At 40.1% G+C, this 20,763-nt stretch overlaps 1 protein-coding gene across 2 annotated transcripts in view; it reads right to left on the bottom strand.

Moving 5' to 3' along the window:
• Positions 1-11,361: 11,361 nt before the first annotated feature.
• Positions 11,362-20,763, bottom strand: part of SNAP25 (synaptosome associated protein 25) — a 61,639-nt gene continuing 52,237 nt past the window's right edge. For both annotated transcript variants that reach the window (XM_065059919.1, XM_065059918.1), the window contains exons 6-8: positions 19,136-19,261; positions 16,915-17,059; positions 11,362-12,673 (exon numbers count right to left, since the gene is read on the bottom strand). In XM_065059919.1, the coding sequence (XP_064915991.1) occupies positions 12,605-12,673; positions 16,915-17,059; positions 19,136-19,261 (340 nt within the window). In that variant the 3' untranslated portion in view covers positions 11,362-12,604. The remainder of the gene's footprint in view (positions 12,674-16,914; positions 17,060-19,135; positions 19,262-20,763) is intronic.

Here is a 20,763-nt window from a genome sequence, read left to right on the forward strand (position 1 = left end):
GTGAGAGGACCAGCCCAGTGCAGCCAGAGCAGTAACTGGGAGGCACTGAGGTAGAAGAGCACCCACCTGTTTTGGAGGGGATGGCAAATGCCATTGTTATCCTGGTGCTGTCAGACAACATCTCTTTTTAATATCTTCATCAAATAATAGGCATATGCTAATGTATTTGGCAGTTAACAAAATAGATTCTCTCATAGTCTTTCACTTTTTCTTCTGGACATGCAGAGCTTAAAAATGTAAGAATGAAGGAGGAAAACAGCCAGATCTTAATAGCTGTCTACTGTCAATTCTTGCTGTCTTTCCACATCATCTGTGTGGCAAGGGAAGAAAGCAAAACACAGGACAAGTACTGAAATCTGCACTGGGCTTTCTTTCATTTTATTTTTGAGGGAGAAGTTGCTACTTGTCAAAGGCATAAATGGGTCATGTAGCTGCTGCATCTTTAAAACAAAATTGTTGGCAGGCTTCCCTGCCTGCAGCGTAGTGCGCTGAATTTCAATGAAAATTGCCCAAATGTACAGAGCTCATAGGCAGCTCTGAATGCTGCAATATAAAATGCTGCAGCATACATTTCTAGGCAACTTCCATGCCATTTGATTTGCTTGTTCATAAATCTTCTCTTAATCAAAGTACTATCACTCTTTTTCAGACTAATATCTAGATTCTGAATTGAGCAGCATTAATAATACTCTGTTTGGTCTTCCATACCCATACAGGGGATGACTGTTACTTCAAATATATAAAATACATTGTTCTGAAAACAGTCAATTTAAAGGGCAAAAACAAATCAGAAACCTATGGTTTTGAAAGAGTCTTTTGGAAGTGTCTTTTAACAAATCATTTTAACAGACAGATATGAAGACTTTGTATTGCTCAGATTGTTGAGCATTCTCTTTTCCCTTTGATTTTTTTTTTTAAGTGTTTCACACGTGCCAAAGCTATCACAGATGTGAGACAGCAATATAGGATTATTGGATTATTGCTGTTTAACCAGCTTCCTGACTGGTTAACAACTGCCGTTTTGATGTTGGCATCGTTCCCCATGCTAACTAGCCATTAGTTTATTTCTACCATGTTACACTCCTATGATAGTACTGTGGCAGGTAATGTTGATAAACACACTGCAAAATGTGTGGTCAAATCTAAGGCAACAGCTGAGATGGGATGAAATCTCAGAATCTCTCTTGGATTCACCACCAATATCTCCTGTTGGCATAAAGTGCAAGCACTAAGTCTTTTTCTGTATTTCTCCCACCAGCCTCAGATATTTTGTCTGTTCTTCATCCACGAACTGATCTTATCTAAACATCTAGCATGAGTAGAAAGTTGTACAAAGTAAAGGAATAGAAGAATGATGTGTGCATGTGGCTGTCACTGGAGTCTGTGTATCATATTCTCCAAATATTAACATTTTCACGTGTAATATTTAAAGGGGATGTTGACCACAGTTCAATCTAAATTAATCTCATTTATGTTTGTTTTGAAAACATGAGCTGTCTTGTCTTTTGTTGTTCCCTGTGGTTAATTTTCCCATATTTATCCTTGCTGGCTGATGGATGTCTGTGCTGGTTGTTTAATTGGCGGCTGGGTTCATTTAAGTTGATAGAAGACCTCATTCTGAAGGGAAGCCTGTTATCAAAATGCATAGGCTAATCTTATTAGGTGAAAGAATTTTTGTTTAACTAGAAAATGATTAGACTGTATCTTCAGTATCTCTTCAAGAGTGGCTATAGCTGATTGCTGTTCCTGGAGGCTCTTACGGTGTTTCCTGGGTCATGTAACTGAACAGAGAGGCAAAGGAAAATGGTTTCCTCTGTTTGCAAGTGGTGAACTCTGTCTTGCTTCCCATGCTGAAACTGATGTATTGTTTTGTTTTCAAGTATCGTTGGAATAAGCAATATGATGCGGTGCATGCTGGGAAGTATATATTTATATATATTTTTAATCCTCCCCCTAACTGAACCCACTCTGTTTTATTCCTCGCTGTGTCTGCAGCTGAAGTCATGTGGGTGGTACATCTGCTTTACACCAACACGACCATTTTATATAATTCATTCTGTGCAACCACAATGTCAGCTGCTAATCTGGGCTAATCCAGCGCTTCCCTGAAGAGCAGTATTAACAAATCTTGCTTCAGCATTTCCAGCTCAGCCCTTAACAGCCAGCACTCCACTGGACAGCATGTGGCGCACAGGCCTGGGGTTTTTTTTTTGTATATTTGGTTTTGTTTTAATATCTGTGTTCTCAGGAGATGCCTCCTAGCACTTGAGCAAAGGGAGCTCTCCTAAAAGGCAGTGAACACCTGAACATGTGGCTCTTAAGTGCAGCGAGCAAAAGCCAAGAGCTCAGAAATGAACCCGTTCTTTCATTGTTGCAGGTCTTTGCACCTCTTTCTTGAAAATGACAGACTTAAAGCTGTTTTCTCTTTAAATCTGCCCTTACATCCTTTTTTTCTGCCTTTTTTTCCTCCTCCCTACCTATGCATTTATATAGCCCTACTTTCCTGGTATATGCTCTGCATATCTTGACCCATCCTGAAAAGAAAAATGGAACTTATTGCTTTTAATCTTCCTCTCCTTTTTTTTTTTTTTTTTTTGACAAATAATAGATGTTTAGGTTTGATTTTTGTCCTGAGACTGCACTGATGGAGACAAGGGCACAACCAGGTGTCTCCAGAGTCAAGAGAGCACAGCCTGATGTAAAGTTTTGCCACAGACCTGGGTATGTACTGTCTGCTGTCACAAGCAGTTCCAGGTTACATTTTGTGTGGCTTTGAATAGCATTTGGCCCAGGAACAGTCACAGGTGGTCTCCTGGAGGTGTCTCTGGTCCAGGCACTTCAGTACCTTGGAGCAAACTAGATGGAAAATCCATAAGTGTTTTCTCAGTGTTGCTGTTAGTAATCCTTACATTCATATGTGCTCTCTTTAAGACTTAGTACTGCTCGTACAGCCATGCTGATTTTAGTACAGCTGCTTCAAACTGGAGAGGAAAAATGTTCTGTTCCTCTTCTGAAGTATTTGTTCTAAAACAGCAACAACAAATAAACCAAATGGCTTCATCGTCTCCGTTTTCTCCACGCTGTGCTGGGCAGAAGAGCAGCTAAGGCGTCTGCAGATGCAAAAACACACTTCTGGGGCTTCTCCCTGCGGGAAACCATTGCTTCACAGAGGAATGATTTAAACAGCTGTAGTTTGTCTTGACAGCATCTTTTCTTTACTCTCAGAGCTGCAAAATAACCTTTTTGCCAAAGTTACTCTCAGCTGTGAAAATCAGATGCTGCAGTATATGCCCTTGCAGGTGTTGGGCATTTCTTGAAACAGACAGACATGGTTGAAATGAAGGGACAGTTTGGGGAAAAAAAAAAAATTTCCTACAAAAAATCCCAACATCTGAATTTAAAAGGGGAAAAAATAAAATATGTAGCTCACCTGGAAACCAAGATAAAATTTACAGGGGAAAAAACACACTACAGGATTTGATCCAGAAATGCTGCTGTTTTGTTCCATGGAAGTTGCCGCCCAAGTGTTTTGTGCACTTTCCAGTGTTTGAGGTTTTGTTTTTGTGGGTTTGGTTTGGGTTTTTTATTTTGGTGTGGGTTTTATTTGAGGGGTGTTGTTAAGTTTGGTTGGTTGTTTTTCCTTACCCCACGATCACTTTTCTGCCACCCCAGGTATAGACTTCCATTTCTCGGAGTGGTTCCTATTACCTGTGATTGCACCAATAGTGTGTTACTTGTCAGCACTGAAACTCTGTTCAGACAAAAAAAAACAGTGGTGGGACTTCTAAGTTTTGAAATCACTGAACTTTGTTTTAACCTTTTTTTTAATAGAACAATGAAAATTCTTTATGCAAAAACACTTATGAGAAAAATTGCTCAAAAGACTTCATTTCTTTAGTGTAAAAATAGCTTTAATGTGACTGGCCAGCCAAGACAGATGTGTTATAAATTAAGCAGACAGATGTGTTAGAAAGTACCACCTGTGGAGAGGAGGGAAACATCTGCAAGGATATTCCGTAAAGCGATGGGCCAAACCCAAAGACTCTACCAGACCCAGGAGGTTTGAGGGTTTTGTGTTCTCTTAAATGTGCAGTTCAGACTGAAGTTCTGCCAGCCCCATCTCGGTTAAAGGATGGATGGGGCTTAAGAGCTGTCCCTTCCTCACCTTGTTTTGTGCTTATTGTTGTTTTGTGGTTTGGTTTGGTTTTGGTTGTGCTTGTGTTTTTCTTGCCACAGTTATTAACATTTTCTATGTTCGCGTGACTCACTGGCAGCAAGTCAGTGTCCTCATGTATCATGCAACCATTTACTTTAACATTTCTATCATATTTAATTCTTTTAACTTCTATGATACGTTGATTTTGGGTGCTTTGTGAATCACTAAGTTCAGTAAAAGCTGATTATATCACTGTGTTGTACAACACAAAGCGGATTCTTAATTCTAGAGAGTTTTCACAGAACAGTGACGGTTCAGAGTGTTTCTGTTTGAGGAGATGCGTGTGTTACAGAGCTGGTATGGACCTGTACATTCTTTGATTTTCAGATTAATTTTGCTGTTACCTGTGTCACTTCACTGACCAAAGTCTTGTGTCCTAGTTAGTTTCCCTTTAAGTCAAACAGGATTGAGGAATTCAATTTCAGACTTACTATTGAAACCAGCTAGTGTGCCATGCTGGCTCAGGGTTGAATACTTGACTGGCAGTCACTGTGAGAAGACTTGGGGAAATGAAGGAGAACAAATGTTCTGAGTGCTCTGTCATGATTTCTTTAAACCCAGAAAACCTCTAATCCTGCCACATTTGTCTTACACTTTTTCTTCCTTCAAAAGATTTTCTGTATTTTGAAGAATTTGTGGATATAATTTTAAAATTAAAGTGTTTCTTACTCTTCATGGTATTCAGAGCATCATGAGTTTGTCTTAGGCAAGCCCTATTTAATGCAGCATTTCCAGGCACTACCATACAGGGGATGGCAACAGGTAAAGTACACCTGAAAGATTTTTGTGGCGGCAGCAACCCCACTCATCATTTTTCAGGTTTTCCTTGGTATTTTGTTGGGCTGGAACTCTAAATGGTTAATAATGTGCTTAGTTGTTTTGGACAGTTAAATAAGGTGTGATAATCAAAGCTGGTACATAGCAATGATATTTTTAGGTATGCTATTCCTTCAATAATGAGCTCAATTCTCTGCAGCATTTCTCACTTCTAAAACTGCAGAAACATGCTGTATGTGTTGGACCACAAATAGCAGGTAGATTTTGATCAGTGTAGGATGACTTGCATCATTTCAGAGTCTCTAGATAGGCAGGAAAAAACACCAAACCTGTGTTTGTTCTGACTTCTGCGCTGTTGACACATTTACCAGCCAGACTCAACTAAGATGAACCTTTATCGGTAGAGATGACTTGAAAGAAAAGCAGATCACCCCGTGCCAGTGCAGTTTCTCCCTCTGACATATGGATATTGGCTTTTAGGCAAACTGCCTACATGCAGTTTCTTTTCTACAGCTACACCTTTGCTTGTCTTATCTGCTTAGGCTGAAAGCTTCTTGGAGCAGTGTCGGGCTGTGCGTGCCCGTACCAGAGGGATGCTAACCTCGGTAAGAGCCTCGAGGTGCTGCTGTGACACAAACGCTGCCACTGCCGCAGAGGGTTTGATGGGCAGGGAGAACATCTGGCTGGCACCTACTGCGTAAGGAGTCAGCCCCTCTCCTGCACCATGCTGCGGCTGGCTGGAGTTGAATTAAGGCTGTTTAGTTCTGGTATTTTAAAGGGAATTTTAGGCAAATAGATTGGAAAAGTTACTGAGGTAATTTGGCGGAGTTTTCTTCTTCCACTAGATCGCTTTTCTTGCTTTGAATTTTACTAATGAGCATCAGCAGAACTATTCTAGAGTAAATTCATAATACAGTAATATACAGTCTATAGGTTTCCAACTTAGTATCACCCACTTTTACTCAAGTATTTGCTCACTGTCTATGTGTACAGTGGTTTCTTCTATCAAGTTCTTACTGTTTGCTGTGTTTTTAAATCAGGTCACTGCAGAGCAGAAAATTATTGCAGGGCTACGGCTTGAGCTCCCACCGTGTTCTCACAGCAGCTCTGTTTCGCAGCATGTGTTTGGTTTATGTCCATTTTCAGCTTTGATTTCTTGTCCTCTACATCCTCCTCTGGCCTCAACCCTCTGCTCTTCTCCAGCTGAGTTACCAGCACTTCTGGTGTGTGATTTGGACTTTTAAAACCTAATTATACTTTGGTTTTAGGACTTAAGGCTTTTTCTCTCTTTCACCTCAGGGCCCAGCAAGACTCAGTGAACATGGGTTGACTTCTGAGGGTAAAGGCTGTAAGGTTTGCCCAAGAGGAGCAGCAGTTCATTAAATTCTATGTTTCTGGTTAGTTTCTGCTCATATTCTAATTTAATCCAAGAAACAGAAATGTGCAGTGGACACTGAAAATGCATTTAAAGATAGGGACTTAATGCTGAATATCAGAATTATATATGCTGTTTCTTCAAAATTAACTTTTCCTCATGTGTTTTCATGGAGTTTATAAACTGACTTTAGAGCCACCTAGGCTTTTAGGAGTCCTGCAGAGCATCCAAAGTAGTTAATAAAATACTGTCATCAGCCGGATTTATTGTTATTGGTATAGTAAAGTCTGGGAGTACTGTACAGTAAGGTCAAAATAAGTAAATTTTCTTAAAGATATTTTTCTCACATTTGCATACTGTTGGTTTTTATACCAAATACCCTTAGGGCAGTGGGATTTATGCATATTCACTCTTTGGAGGTCTAGTCAACCCCCCTCAAATGTGGAAAAGAACAGTTTTATTAATTTTAATGGACTTTTGATCAGAATTTAGATGGAAAAGCTACTGTGCTGTAAGTGGAACTTACAGCTTGCCTATATTTAAGTTAACACTTAGCAAATTAACTTAGGGAATGCATTAGTGAAGTTTACCAAACTATTTCTTATATAGTATTTAATTTTAACAAATAACCCAGTACTGGATAATCCATCCCAGGAAATCTGCTTCCTTTACCTGTTTTTTAAAAGCACAGGCTTTTGAAAGGTTCAGTTACTTAAAAAACAAACACACACCCACAACACCAAACAAAACCAACACAATGTAACAAAATCTTGGTAGTTTTTGTGAATGAAATTTGGGGAATAGGAAGGAGAATTGTTTTGCAGCATTATAAAAGACTCTCCTACTGTCTTGAACCACTGCTATCTGCTAATGCAGGCTGGAGAGCCTCTCAGCTATTGCCTTGCTGTGAAATACCTACCCAGTGCTTGCCTGTCTTCAGCTGTCCAAACATCTTTGTTTGCATCAACCTACAGAGACTTTTTAGATCCCTTTGGACAGATCATCCAAAAAATTCCTCTTTCAACACACATGCTGCCTTCTGGGACTGTCAGGACTGAGCAACACTTGCTTGCAGTGTCCCTGTGGGTGATGCCGGCGTGGGGTGGAAAGCAGGAGGCTGTTTGTTCCTTCACTGCGTCTCCTGCTGAAATTGTGGGGGAGAGAGAGCCTGATTGAAAGCCCAGGGGTGAAAAGTCTGTGGGTGGAGGGATGTGAAGCAAGTGCCATGAGAGACAGGACTGGATGCAGGATAATTCAGCACAAGAGAAAGGGGAAGGGAATGAGGAATTGAGTGGGTGAGGAGGGATGCAGGAGGGAGGGAGGAGAGTTGAGAGCATCTATGGGAGAAGGGGACAGAGGAGCCAGTGGTCTGGTAGGTGGGAAGAGAAGACAGTTCAAAGCTGGGACTCTCCCATGAAAGACCCCACAGCAGGGTTTTTAACCACAGCAGTAATTGAGCCCTGATACCATAGGTACCCGTTATGTGCAGGTTTTGCATGGGCAGCAGTGATCTTGTGTAGTCTCATGTAATGATTTATTTTGATTTCCTGCACTGCTGTCTTGTGTGTGGTGGTTGGTTTGGTTTTGGTGTTTTAGTTTTGTTTGGTTTTTAATTACAAAATAACATTCCAAACTAAACACATTAAATCTGCTTCATATTTTATAACACAAACATAATCTCTCAATACTGTTGCAGAGAGAACCCAACACTATTTGGCAAGCGCTTTGCAAAATAAATCAGCCAGAACATGGCCTGCTCACCCCCATCGCACAGTCTCAACACCCTATCTTCTCAGCAGGGTTTACCTCCTATATCTGCATTTCTTGTAGCTATTTGCAGGTTTAAAAATACTATTTGTGCTCTGCTAACTTCCAAACAAACTGTCGCCATCTCTCTCTAGAAAGGCAACAGAATGGCTCAGAAGGCAGGAGTCACATCCTGAGCACCTACGCCCACAGGCGCACACAGCAGCTCTGCATATACTTAAGCTGTCTCTAACACACATAATTTTCCTTATTACTAAGTACTTGTCTCTTCCCTTTTCAGTGCCTTTAAAATAAGAGTTATACGAGCCTATGTGCACACAGTGAAGAAAGAGAGAGGGGAAAAATGTGCAGGAATTGGTTTGTCTGCTTCTAAATCCCTCAAATAGAAGTCTTGAGTGGTCTCTTCAGATTTGGGTCCGAATCTGAAGCCTGTGGAAGTTATCAGTTGCTAGTGGGGCACACAGAATATTTTGGAGACTAATTGTCATCTATATTTCTAGATGTGAAGTATTTCTGTAATAAATGTGTCACGTGGCACAGGCATCTCTCGAAAGAAATGCTTTCCAGTTCGCCATGCAGACTCCATCGTGTTTAGTTTTCTTCAGAAATGAAGGATGCATTTTATTTAACCCATGCAAGCTAATAAGTTTTTACATTTATTAAAAAAAAATACTCATCACTGGTTTTTAGTTATAAGTTTCTGCTACATGCAGTAATATCACTAAATTGTCAAGGAATATAAATATTTATTTTACTCTGTACCTTTACATCAAGTCCATCTGCTCTTCGTAAGATGTGCTCTATCAAACCACAAGATGCTGTGTATGATCTGTAGTTTCTTTTCTTGCATTTCTGTCAATCTAGAAAGCTGTAACAGTCTCCTTTGAGTTTAGAAGCTGTGTGTTTATGCTAATGTTAGCAACCATCAACATCCTACAAGTTTTAAAGTTTCCTTGAGATATGCCATCTTGATTTTTATACAGCTTTTCGAGATTTATGTCTTAGTTTTTCACTGTTGACATCAGACCATGTATTTAATTAAGGTGATTTTTTAATTTTGTTTTTTACATGAGATATTATGCTACTTACAAATTTTGTTCTGTTGAATAATAACATTCAAATATCCTTCCTTAGGATTACTTTGGTATTTCCATTTCCAGCTTAGACTAGCAAAGGAGGAGAATGCATGAAATCAAAGAAGTCATTAATTGTGGATTTGCAGAGCTCAACAGAAGTTTGTCTTTTAGTTGAACTTCAGTTTTGAAACAAAATGTGATGTAATCCAGCTGGGTAGTTCGTTCAGCTATGGCACTTGAGAATATGTAAAAACCTTTGCCCTTTAACCACCTTAAACCAACACCAACGTGGGGATCTTGCTATGATACAAACTATTGGTGAAATTGCATCAAAAGGCTAGGAAAAAAGGAGTGATATTTCATGAAGCCTTGTGGTTTTAATTCCTTCTTTCAAACCTGGATTTCCAGATGGCACGGGTACAGAGACAAAAAGAAATGACTGATTGCAAAATCTAACCAAGGTCAAAGGGAAATTTCTTACCAGGCAAAGGCAGCTTTGGTTTGAGAAAAACTTCAGTGTTGTTTGTTTCCACAATCAATGTGACCATTTGATCTTAGGGGAGTTGTAATTCCAGCTCCTGCAGTGTTCCTCTCCTCCCAATGAGCATTGCAGGTAAATGTGCCCTGTGCCTGTCCAGCCTCAGGGAAAACAGGGGCGGATCAGAGAGGTAAAGGCGGGGAAAATAGGGAAATGCCACATTTGAGGCAATGTTCTGTTTGATTTAATTTTATTTTTTTTTCCTATTGAGTCAGCGGCTACATCAGGGATTTGTGTGCACAAAACGTAATGAACAGAAGTGGATTGTTGATAATAACAAACTGCATGAGGCCGAGCCTGCCTTTGAGTTATTTTGAGATGATTTAATCCTACATAAGTCAATTTCCAAAAATATAATAGAAATGCAGTATATTAAACTTACTTACTTAAGTCACTTTCAGCCAGCTCCTAAGAGACCCTGCAAACAGTGGAGGAAGGTACAAAGACAAATGCAATGAAACATTTCAATATTTCTATCCTTTAAACTTTAAACTTTCCATTTGGCAAAAAGTTCCAATAGTTTGTTTTTTGGTCTTTGTTCAAGACAAAAAACAGATGTCAAAACATAATTACTTCCTTCCCAGTAACAGCTTACACTTTTTTATCAGCTTTAATGGCTTCGGGAAGTCTGATCTGCTTCAGATAGGGTGCATTCCTGTCAAACAGATGAGAATAATACCTCGATTATCACCTTCATTACTTTCTTATATATTTCTTGCCCTTCTCAAAGATCCTTGCATTTGTATGTTCCCATAGTGACACATTTTCTGGTAGGATTATTGCCCTCCTTCAGTAGGCTTTGGCATTGCAGAACGATAGTGGTGTCACAAATGCTAGAATCCCTGAGTGAACAGGATTGGAAATGATCAGCAGATTAAAAACGTTCCCTTGAAGTTGACTCTGGTTTGAAGTAGTGGGGGAAAATATTTGCATAAATGAATTTTGAATAGATACTAAAAATAAGGAGCTGGTAGAGAAAATATAGCTTGTCTACATTATCATGCGATTTTAATTATGCAAACATTTATGTTCTTTGTGTATTTTGACTTGGGGCCATGTGAGACACATGAGTGCACTGTCACTCATGCAGAGTTAATTATAATTTGTCCATATAGGGGAAAAAAACCCCTGGGAAAATATGTTAACACTTTTCACTGACAGTAAACACTAGCTGTTGTTAGTCATTTGAGAAAATGATTCTTAGCAGACTATACAAACTCTGTAGTTCAAAGTGTTTGCTGAAAAGAGGTGTATCAGCACGTGGTTAGATCCACTACAGGAATAGATTTTTAACGACTAAAGAACTGTATCCTTTTGTACCATAACATTTTTTTTGCCCTTGAACAAGAGAATATATTTTGATCTGGTGTATGGCAATCCAAGCCAGGTTATTTATAAGAATATTCACTTGGAATGTGCTGAGTGTAAAATGCTGGTTTTATAATAGTTACTTTTATACGTTATTGTAAACAGAAATCTTTAGTTTCCCACGTGCAATACAGATCCAGATTGTAAAGATTCTTTAGACTGAACCTCTGCTTTCCCCAAGTAAGTGGCAAATGAATAGTTGTCACTGACAAGTAGGGCAACAAATAGATAAAGCAAACGTGGATTTGGAGATCTATAATTTTTAATAATTTTTAAACTAACTACAAAATGTCAATCACTTCACAAACTGACAGGAGACAGAAGGAATTTCATATTACATGCTGTAAATGATATTTATCTCACAGTTTATCTAGAGTTCATTCATTTAGGTTTTTTTTATTATTTTTTAATTAAGTCAGCTACTAAACATCTCAGCGATTTGGTGTGCATAGCTCTAGGTAAGCAACAGAGAACTGTACCGATAACAAACCACATGGGGATAGCGACTAGTAAGAGAGAGCCTTATAAAAATTACATTTCTTTGCACCATTTCATATAGTAGTCGTTTCCTCCAAAAGATAGTCTTCAAAAGCAACAGACAAACCCAATATATTACACTTATTTCTTTTTGTCTTTGACGTATTTTCAGCCAAGCTTTATTTGCTGGCAATGGCTAAATGGTGAGTGCCAAATCCCTCTTTTTTTCATAATAAAAAAAAATGATCATGATGAATAACTATATATATATCAACAAGAAAAAAGTGGCACAACTGCAAACTTGCTGGTATAACATAGTCCCAAAAGAGTCCGAATACTGAGCATGCTTTTGTTGTCATTGTTGGTGTGCTACTGCCATGGGAAAATTCTTGTTTAAGTAGGAGTCTAAAAGTCTATTTATTCCTCATGCATAAATGCATAAATCACATCACTTTTTAGTGCAATGCTTGTTATAGTAATATAATTCCACATTGTCTAATCATGAAATCATAACAACAGATAATGGCAATGAAGAACTGAAGACAGCAGGTTTAAGTGCTCAAACATCATGATACCCAAAGACAGGAGCATGGCAGTAGCTCTGTGGAATGTCACAGTTTTACAAGAACAATACTGTATATTTAAAGGTTAACAGCACGTTTAGCATTCCAACAGTGTTGTCAATTCAGCAAACATCATTAAAAAAAAAATAAATGAGGAGAGGGGAAAAAAGGAATCCAAAACAGAAACAAAGAAAGGAAAAATCCCAAAAAACATCATAGTGAGCTATAGCCATCAAATCAGCACTATGTACAACCTTTGGAAAGAAAGATATCTAGAAAAAAATAATTACAAGTATCATTTTTGGAAAGCTGACAAACTACACAGGACAACATTTACAATGGGGCTGATATGTGCATGTGTGCAAACCTAGTAGGTAAATACCATGATAAAAGCATGAAGGTGCTGCCCTTTAGGACAGCATTAAAAGGAAATGCACTTCACTGCATTTACCCACTGCCCAGCATCTTTGTTGCACGCTGGTTGGCTTCATCAATCCTGGTTTTGTTGGAATCAGCCTAGAAGAACACAAAGGAAAGAAACAGATGAAGACAATGAGAACATCTACAGCGCTTTGTGGTCACTTCTCTAGTTTCGGCCAGGTCGGGGAAAAAGAATAAGCTTGAAAACACTAGAGCGTTGCTTTTTATAGTGGTATTAGGGACCCAAAATGAAATTACGGATTTGCTGGTTTTGTGACGCTTAGGTAGCCTTTGAGCAGAGCTTTTATGTCTGTATTAGCTTCTCTGAACTTTTGTAAATGCTGTGCCAGGTCTGTAGCTGGTGCTACTGACAGTGTAAGCAGTATCGATGGTAATGGATGACAGAATGAGAAATGATGATGTACACATGGATTTCACTGGTGAAAAGCTTCAGTGCTCTCTATGATTCAGTGAACCTGGACTCTGTTCTAATTTACATCACCAGCCTTGCAATCAAAACCAGAATTTTGGTCAGTGTAGAGAATCACTGGAGCTGGTCTGATGTAGGGAATGCTGGCAGAGATAAATTTCTTTGAAAATACATCATTCTGAATCTCTTTGCTCTACATGTGAAAGGAATGGAATGGGTGGGAGTGAGGCTGTTATTCCTTTCTTTCAACAACGTTCACCGGTGTAGTTGCAAGACAGAATAAACTCTCTCATTGGGCAGCAGTATAAACAGGAGTTAAGAAAAGGCAGGGATTCTACTGTTATTTGAAGCAATCAAACTAGAATTTAGTCCAGTGTAGGCTGGACCACTAACTTCACTTTCTTCCATGGGGTAGCACTTGCTTATAAAATATAATTTAAAAATAAATAAATAAAATGGCACCACTTGGGAGGCTTAGGAGTTGTCTTTGAGTGGGAAGACACTTTGACCGTGGCTTTCTGTAGCTCTGCAGGAGTTAGTTTTGGAGACTAAAGACATTGTTTTAGCTGACAAATGTTGGTAAAGCTCCATTCCAGCCCACGTTGCTATGCCAACTTATGCTAGCAGGGGAACTAGATAGAAAATGTTTTTGAGTTTTGAAATCAGACCTGTGGGAAAGGTGACAATAGTGTTACTACTTTAAAAGCATAGACTTAAGTAGCAACTTTTTTCTGTGGTGTGATGGCTGTGTTTTGTTAGCTTTGACGATTGTTCCCACATCTCTAGGGTGTATCCAAATTGTGCAGATTTATTTTAGATCTCTAATTTGCAAAGACAGAATGGTGAAGCAACTTTCCCACACACACTTAAAAATCCTTTTAAAATGGCTACACTGGTGTGCAATAAATCATTCTTAAATATATTGGGCTTTTCTCCATAATTATTTTGGCAAATTCTATGTCAATGTATATTTTTAGTACAGTACCATGCGCCAGATCCTCAACAAGCGTAAATCAGCATAACTACTCATTATAAGCCGCACTCCTTTATTTTAGTCAGGAGTTGGACCTTGTCTATCACAGTTCAGTTTTGCGTACTTTTGCTAAAAGACTACCTAAAAAATAAATTAATGGGTTTGGAAGCAGCTACGTTTGTAATGAAATACATTAATATTAATTGAATATTGATGAAATGTAATATTGTGAAGTAGGAATATTAAGGTCTAACTCTGGATGATGTTGCATTCAAGTCAGTGGGAGTCTTTGTGCAGACCTCACCTAGGTCAAGACTGAATGCTTTGAGCCCTTCCTACTTTCCTCCCAGTCACTAATTATGGCTGATTTTAGAGCCAGAGTCTTTTGGTGATGATGTCTGGGCTGTCTGACCCACTCGTCACATCATTATTTTAGGTTTTGTCCTTTTCTCTCTGATCTGAGGGGAAGGATAAAGCCTTTTATTCATTGCTATCCTGGTCACTGTGGATAGACCAGATGACATCTCTGCATTATGAGATTGCTCTGGTTTGGATGCATGCATCCAGTTTAACATAAACTCTGTAGGAGCATTTGGGTTACCTTTGTGATGCACCCCAGCTTTTGGAAAGCATGCCGGCCAAGGGTCTTTCTAATTATCATAATTGATCAAAAGCACAGTGCTCCTGGCTGGTCAGGAAAAGAAAACAACTCCAGCAATGCTGTATGCCCACTGCCAGCTAGGGACAGTGGTCTGTTGACATATTTAATTGCAAAATGGATGTGTATGCATTTGTGGTTTCAGTATTATCCAGCAAACCATTGTTTTTGTCTTTTATAGATGGTTTTCCTAATATATTGTTTCTTTTTCTAGTATCTCATTACTGTGTGTCCTTACTCTGGGGAATCTGGCAGATTTTGCCTAAGACTGTAGACTGTCTTGTTTTTGTGCTGCTTTCACGACGACTCCTCTGTGTATGCTACAAGTCCATCTTTCAAAAACATGTCACTGTTCTTTAGCCAAGGGCTCTGCCTGACGAGGCCTGCCTGGGAGGCTGGATTTAATGAATCACATTACCCTGCAATGTCAGTTCTTTCTGTTGCTGCATGAAATGCCTAATTCCATAAGAAGTCTGTGTGGATGTGGATGGCCAGTCCCTCAGTTTGCCAGCTGCTCCCAGCATGCACCGCCTAGAGATTTGGACCATGTGCTTTGTGTGCACGAAGAGCCTGGTGACTGTTTTAAAAATCCAGATGTTTGCAAGCCTGAACTGAAGGGAGAGCAGTGCCTTGTGAGGCTCACTGGAGTTTGTGACAGTGTCCTGCAGGCACGGATAGGATGCAGCTGACTCCCATCCACAGGGCATGTCTCCTGCCACTATGTTATGTCATGAGCAGGGTAGCTGGTAAAATGTAATAGTGCATGTCCTCATACTTGCTCAGAGAAACTAAAATATGTCCTAGACTTCTTATTTAAATGTTTTATGATATAGGCTGTAGAATCTTCCAGTCCTTTCTTGCAATGTAGCTAGATGTGCAGCTTTGTAGTATTTTTCATATAAGTAGCAGTGGTAAATCCTTCTCCCTCTGCTCCTATTTTTCCCAGAAATATGAAATGCTCCAGAATGGCGTCACAGTAATACTGTGCGTTTTCCAATACAGTCAAACTAACAGATGCAGCGTTATAAACCCAAACTTTTGACTGACACAAAGCCATGTGCTCTACTGTGTTATGTGACTGTCTTTCTGTCAGAGACAAAAAGCCCACATTTAAGACAATGTATACTTCACCTAGTTCTCTCTGGAATCAAACTCCAATAGGGAAATCTACTGATAAATCCCTCAGTGCAGTAATTTTTTTTCACCAGTCCCTGATGTAGTTAATTAACATGAAAAATAAGTGTGGGCATCCTGCTCGTGTGAGAAGACTTGCACGTGTAAGAAGGCTCAGGAGTACAAGCTCTACCACTTAAGGTCAGAATTAACTCTAAGCAGCACATTTAAGTCCTTGGGTTAGATCCTCGGGTTGTGTAAATCTCAGCAGAAGTCAAACGTGGTATTGATTTTTACACCAGATGCAGATCTAGCCTCTTATCTCGCGTCAGCCTGGCTGTGCCTGGAGCTCTGCCAGTCCCAATGCAGATGGCTTGTGGATCTGGGGATCTGAGGGTGGCTGTGAGCTCCCAGCTGGATTTGGAGGGTGCTGCTGTCTGCTTCAGAAATCTGCAATGCAGGTCTGGCCCTGCAATGGTGCTCTCTCCCTTTTTAGATGGTGATTTTGCAATAGTAATGTTGAGCTTTTGTATTTCACTGGGGCCGTGTGTGGCCCATTTTTATGTCTCTCTCTAGATATAGATAAATATATATATACATACACCAAGAGAGCCAGTAGATGTGTCCTAATGCGTTTATAAGCAGGCAGCACGACAAGACTGGCTGCACTGTTACCATATGGCAAAGTCTTGCTTAATAAATCTCCATCCTCTTTTGGGGACTCCCCTCCAAACAGGTCATCCAATTTTGAATTGCTCTAGGAGTTTCCAAGGGAAGGAAAGTTGAGGAAGGTTTAAAACTTGCCAGGAAGTGCCAGGACATTCAGATCCAAGCCCCATGGCTCTCAGAGTGCTGTTGCTTTCCCAAAGCTGTCGCAGAAGGTGCCTTGATCCGTGCTAAGGGGTCCCCTTGCCTGCTCTTTTCTGGTGAACCCAATAGCGCGGGATCAACTCAACCTGCGCTGGAGGTTACTGATGCTCCACAGCAGTGATCTCTGCTTTGGCCCAAGGATTTGGAAGGAGAAGCAAGAGGATCTCTAGCAGCTATTTCTGTCTCTTGTCCTTCTCCAAGCTAAATAGAAACTGCAGCATGCACAGCCTGTTCTTGCAGAAGGGCAAACACAGCCCCTTTTGTGAGGTTGTCTTAGATATTTCAGCTCTTACCTTCTCCATGATCCTGTCAATCTGGCGATTCTGTGTGTCGATCTCGTTGCCCATGTCCAGGGCCATGTGACGCAAGTTGCCAATGATGCCGCTGACCTGCTCGAGGTTTTCATCCATTTCATTTTCCCGGGCATCGTTTGTTACCCTGTGAGCAAAAATCCAGTTATTTAAAGCAGAGAGGATCCCCCTGAAACTCTGATTCACCCGAAACCTCCTCTTCACTTGTCATCTGAGGAGAATGCTGCTGCGCTCAGTTTTGAAGAAAAAGGATTAATAAGTAGCTAGCCTGAAAAGCATTACATGCTTATTTTTTGGATGTTGGGATTAATTGTCTGGGTTCATCACTGCTCCATTTATACTGTTTGTGCCAGCTGCTTCTAGAAGTGTTGCTGTCTGAGCTTGTCTGTGCCACATGCTGCACCTCTCTGCTGGTGATGGTCCTCAAAGAGTGAAAGGTGCTTTGTTTGGACCTGTGTGTGATTAGAGTGCATGGCAGGTGCTGGAGAGTGGTGGAATTTAAATTATACCAGCTCCCCTCCATGAACTACAGGTTGCTAATGGATACTGTCCAGTCCTCATATACTGAAATATTAGGAAGGAGCTGATTTAGCTGTGAAAATCCTGACCTAACATCCTATTTAATTAAATGTATTTTTGGTAAATGACAGAAGCAGCTTCTCTCAGATTTACTGGCTTTAGTAAAGATCCTTTGTCTCTCATTCTTAGCACTGTCTTTTTAATTTTTTTTTGTTTTGTTTTGTTTTAAGAAGAAAAACCTTGTGTTTGAGCCAAGGCCCAGTTCTACAATGAGTGACTGGAGAGGCATGTGGTGACTGACACCGGGAAAAGCAAAGTCTGTCAGTCCCACTCAGAAAACTGCTACTTTGAGCCTCTCGTACAATTTGTGTTCCTGTAGGTGCCAAAAGGGTGCTGCAGGCTATTTGCAGGATAATAATGGCACAGCATAACTTCCTTCACTGCTATTCTGTTATCGTGCCCCAGCATTTGCTTTGGTGGAGCTGCTGTCCAGAAATTTAAAAAAGAAAATAAAAGTAGTGAATGGCAGACCCAGCAAACGTAAATGGCAACTCCATCCCGTGCTCCAAATTGCATGACAGCATTGTTTCTATCGCACTGATTTCCCTTTATCACAGCAGCCAAAAAAATAAGTGGATAATAGTTTTGGGAAAGATAATTACTTATTAATCTGGTGTCCTTAATCTTCAGAGATCAAAGCTTTGCCTACTGGAATGCCTTTATCCATTCAGCTGATAGTGTTGTCATCTAAATACATGTTCCATAAGTACTGTTAATCAGTAGGTACTTATTGCTGGATCCCTACGTATTGCGGAAAGTTTGCAGTTTGGTTGCCATTAGTATTGTTGTGTGTTTCGAAGCGGATTTTATTTGACTGCACAGGGGTTGCCACTAAGGCATCAATGTTTCTCCGTACTTGTGGCTTTACAGCAGCTGAGGAATGGGTCAGCGTTCCCCATTCAGCAAGGTGTACCTCTGTTAAAAATGTGCTTCAGGTTCTGTGCTTGGCTTGCTGCTTTGGCAGGAAGCCTGATGCTTTTTTCTTTTTGAAAAGAAAGGGATGCTGGATTCTTCAGTACATCCTCTGGCAAGGATGGGTAATGGGCACTGCGTATCTTGAGACATAATAATGATAAACTAGTGTTTATCTGACACTTAATTTCTGAGGCATTTGACAACTGTCATTAACAAGACCCATAATAAGCCCCCCAGGAAAAGCATGTTGTTCACACCAGGAGATGGAGTGCAGAGGACAGTGCCAACTGGCTGTGACAGTCTGTGACCTCACGTTGCTGCTGTCAAGTAAATACACAGATATTATTTGTATTTTATTATTGCCTAAATCTGAGTAGTCTCAAGGAGGAAGGCTTAGGGCCACGTTTTCAAGCACGTTCTGGTTCTCGGGGCTAAGAGTGCGACTTCCAGGATTTCTGGCAACATAACCATCCTTTGCACTAGCTCACGGAGGCACCCACAGGGCCATGGGAAGCCTTTGGTACCTGTCTTAATCGCTGTCAACCTAAATCCAAGCACCCAAAGCTCAGTGGAAAACACTGGCTCCATTTCATTACTTAGCACTGTTGAAGGAGTTAATGAGCATCAAGAACTCATGACCATATGGGAGAAATCTAAATATATCAGTGAGGAGGAGAACGGAGAGAAAACAGTGGATAAAAAGGCTCACCTGCGGATAAAGCCACCACTGATGGCCATCTGCTCCCGTTCATCTACAACACGTGCAGGCTGGCTGGCTACAACACCATCCTGATTATTGCCCCAGGCTTTTTTGTAAGCATCACTTGATTTAAGCCTATGCAAAAAAGATGATGAGTAACAAAGCATCAAGTGGACAAGGACAAAAGCAAAACTCTTTCTCCAAGCTAAAAGCTGAATCAAGCAAAATGAGTTTTCAGATAGAGGGTCATTCATTGTATACCGATATATCATAACCCTGAATAAAAGGAGGGGTTTGGTGTGGGTTGTTGGATTTTTTTTTTTGCTGTTATTTTTAAAATTTTTTTTGTTGGTTGTTTTTTACTGCCACAATGACTGTGATGGTCAGAGGTTTTGTTTCCAATAGGGTGAATTGCAATTGTCAAGTCTACAACACTGCACACAGATTTTTTGGATGTTGACTTAGTTTCCAGAAAGAAGGCAAAAATAAAAGGAAAAAGTAAAAAAAAAAAAAAAAGAAGAGAAGAAATACAGATCAGTAGAAAACATTGTTTCATTTCAGTGACACATACATTTTGACATCAAACACAGAGAACATACTGGCAGACAGACATGAAAACAGAACTGCCGAGTATAGTGTGTACATCACATCACAGCAACACACCCTCATAGAGAAAAAACAGATTTAGCTAGATTTTAACATTTTACCATGCAGGAGATTGGGATTCTATTGGTATTTTTTTAGCACATATGTGGCATAATAGGCATTTAAAGCCACTAACCTTTCCCACGGTGATTTGGGGATGATTTTATAATAAAATTCATAGGGTTTGTTAGATTTTTCAAATAATATATCGGTACTTGAAAATAGTGATCATACATCGACAGTTGATGTACAAACCTTTGTCCACAGAGACAAAAAGTAAAATAGGCAGAAGTGAAATGAGTGCAGGAGAAAAGATACGAGCAATCTAGCATCAGAAAGGGAAATTTTTCTACATTTTTTGTTTCATGCACCAGCTACAGGCATGAATAAGAAGTGAAGCATTCTCACTAAGCACAGTTGCCCCAATAGTTCATCATACTCTTAATGCATCAGCAGTAACAGCCTTCACAATAAGCAAGACACAGGCAAAAATGGATCATCACTTCCTTCAGGAGCTTTAAACCACAGGACTTTACAATAGCCTAGCAACTCATTATATTTGTTGTTCATGACAGTTACATGAGCTTTCTGAGAGCCATTTTTGACTGAGCTGCTGTGGACAGAAAATTAAAATCTGGGCATACCTTCAGTGGCAGATTAGCATGTGCAGCATATTTAGGGTTCCTGTCATTAGGGTTGTCAGATGAGATTGAGCAATTTAATGGGAGGGTGTGTTTGGGGTCTGTAGGTCTAAGTTCTCAATTTTATTCTGGAAATGGAGCAGTTTCCAACAAAGCTGTTGGGAACTGCAAATCTCCATAGTTTCCCTGTTCTTTGGTCAGCTCCAATCAGTCACATAAACAGCCCTGTGGCTTGGCTTTGGGGGAAGGAACTGAAAGTGCTTCTGAGGGGTTTGGGAAACAACACAACAAATCCATCTCCAGTGTTGTGTTCTCTCTGTGACCCCTGAAGCAGCTCAGATTCTATTGAGC

This window comes from Columba livia, chromosome 3 (genome assembly GCF_036013475.1).
Source record: "Columba livia isolate bColLiv1 breed racing homer chromosome 3, bColLiv1.pat.W.v2, whole genome shotgun sequence".
Classification (NCBI taxonomy): Eukaryota; Metazoa; Chordata; class Aves; order Columbiformes; family Columbidae; genus Columba; species Columba livia.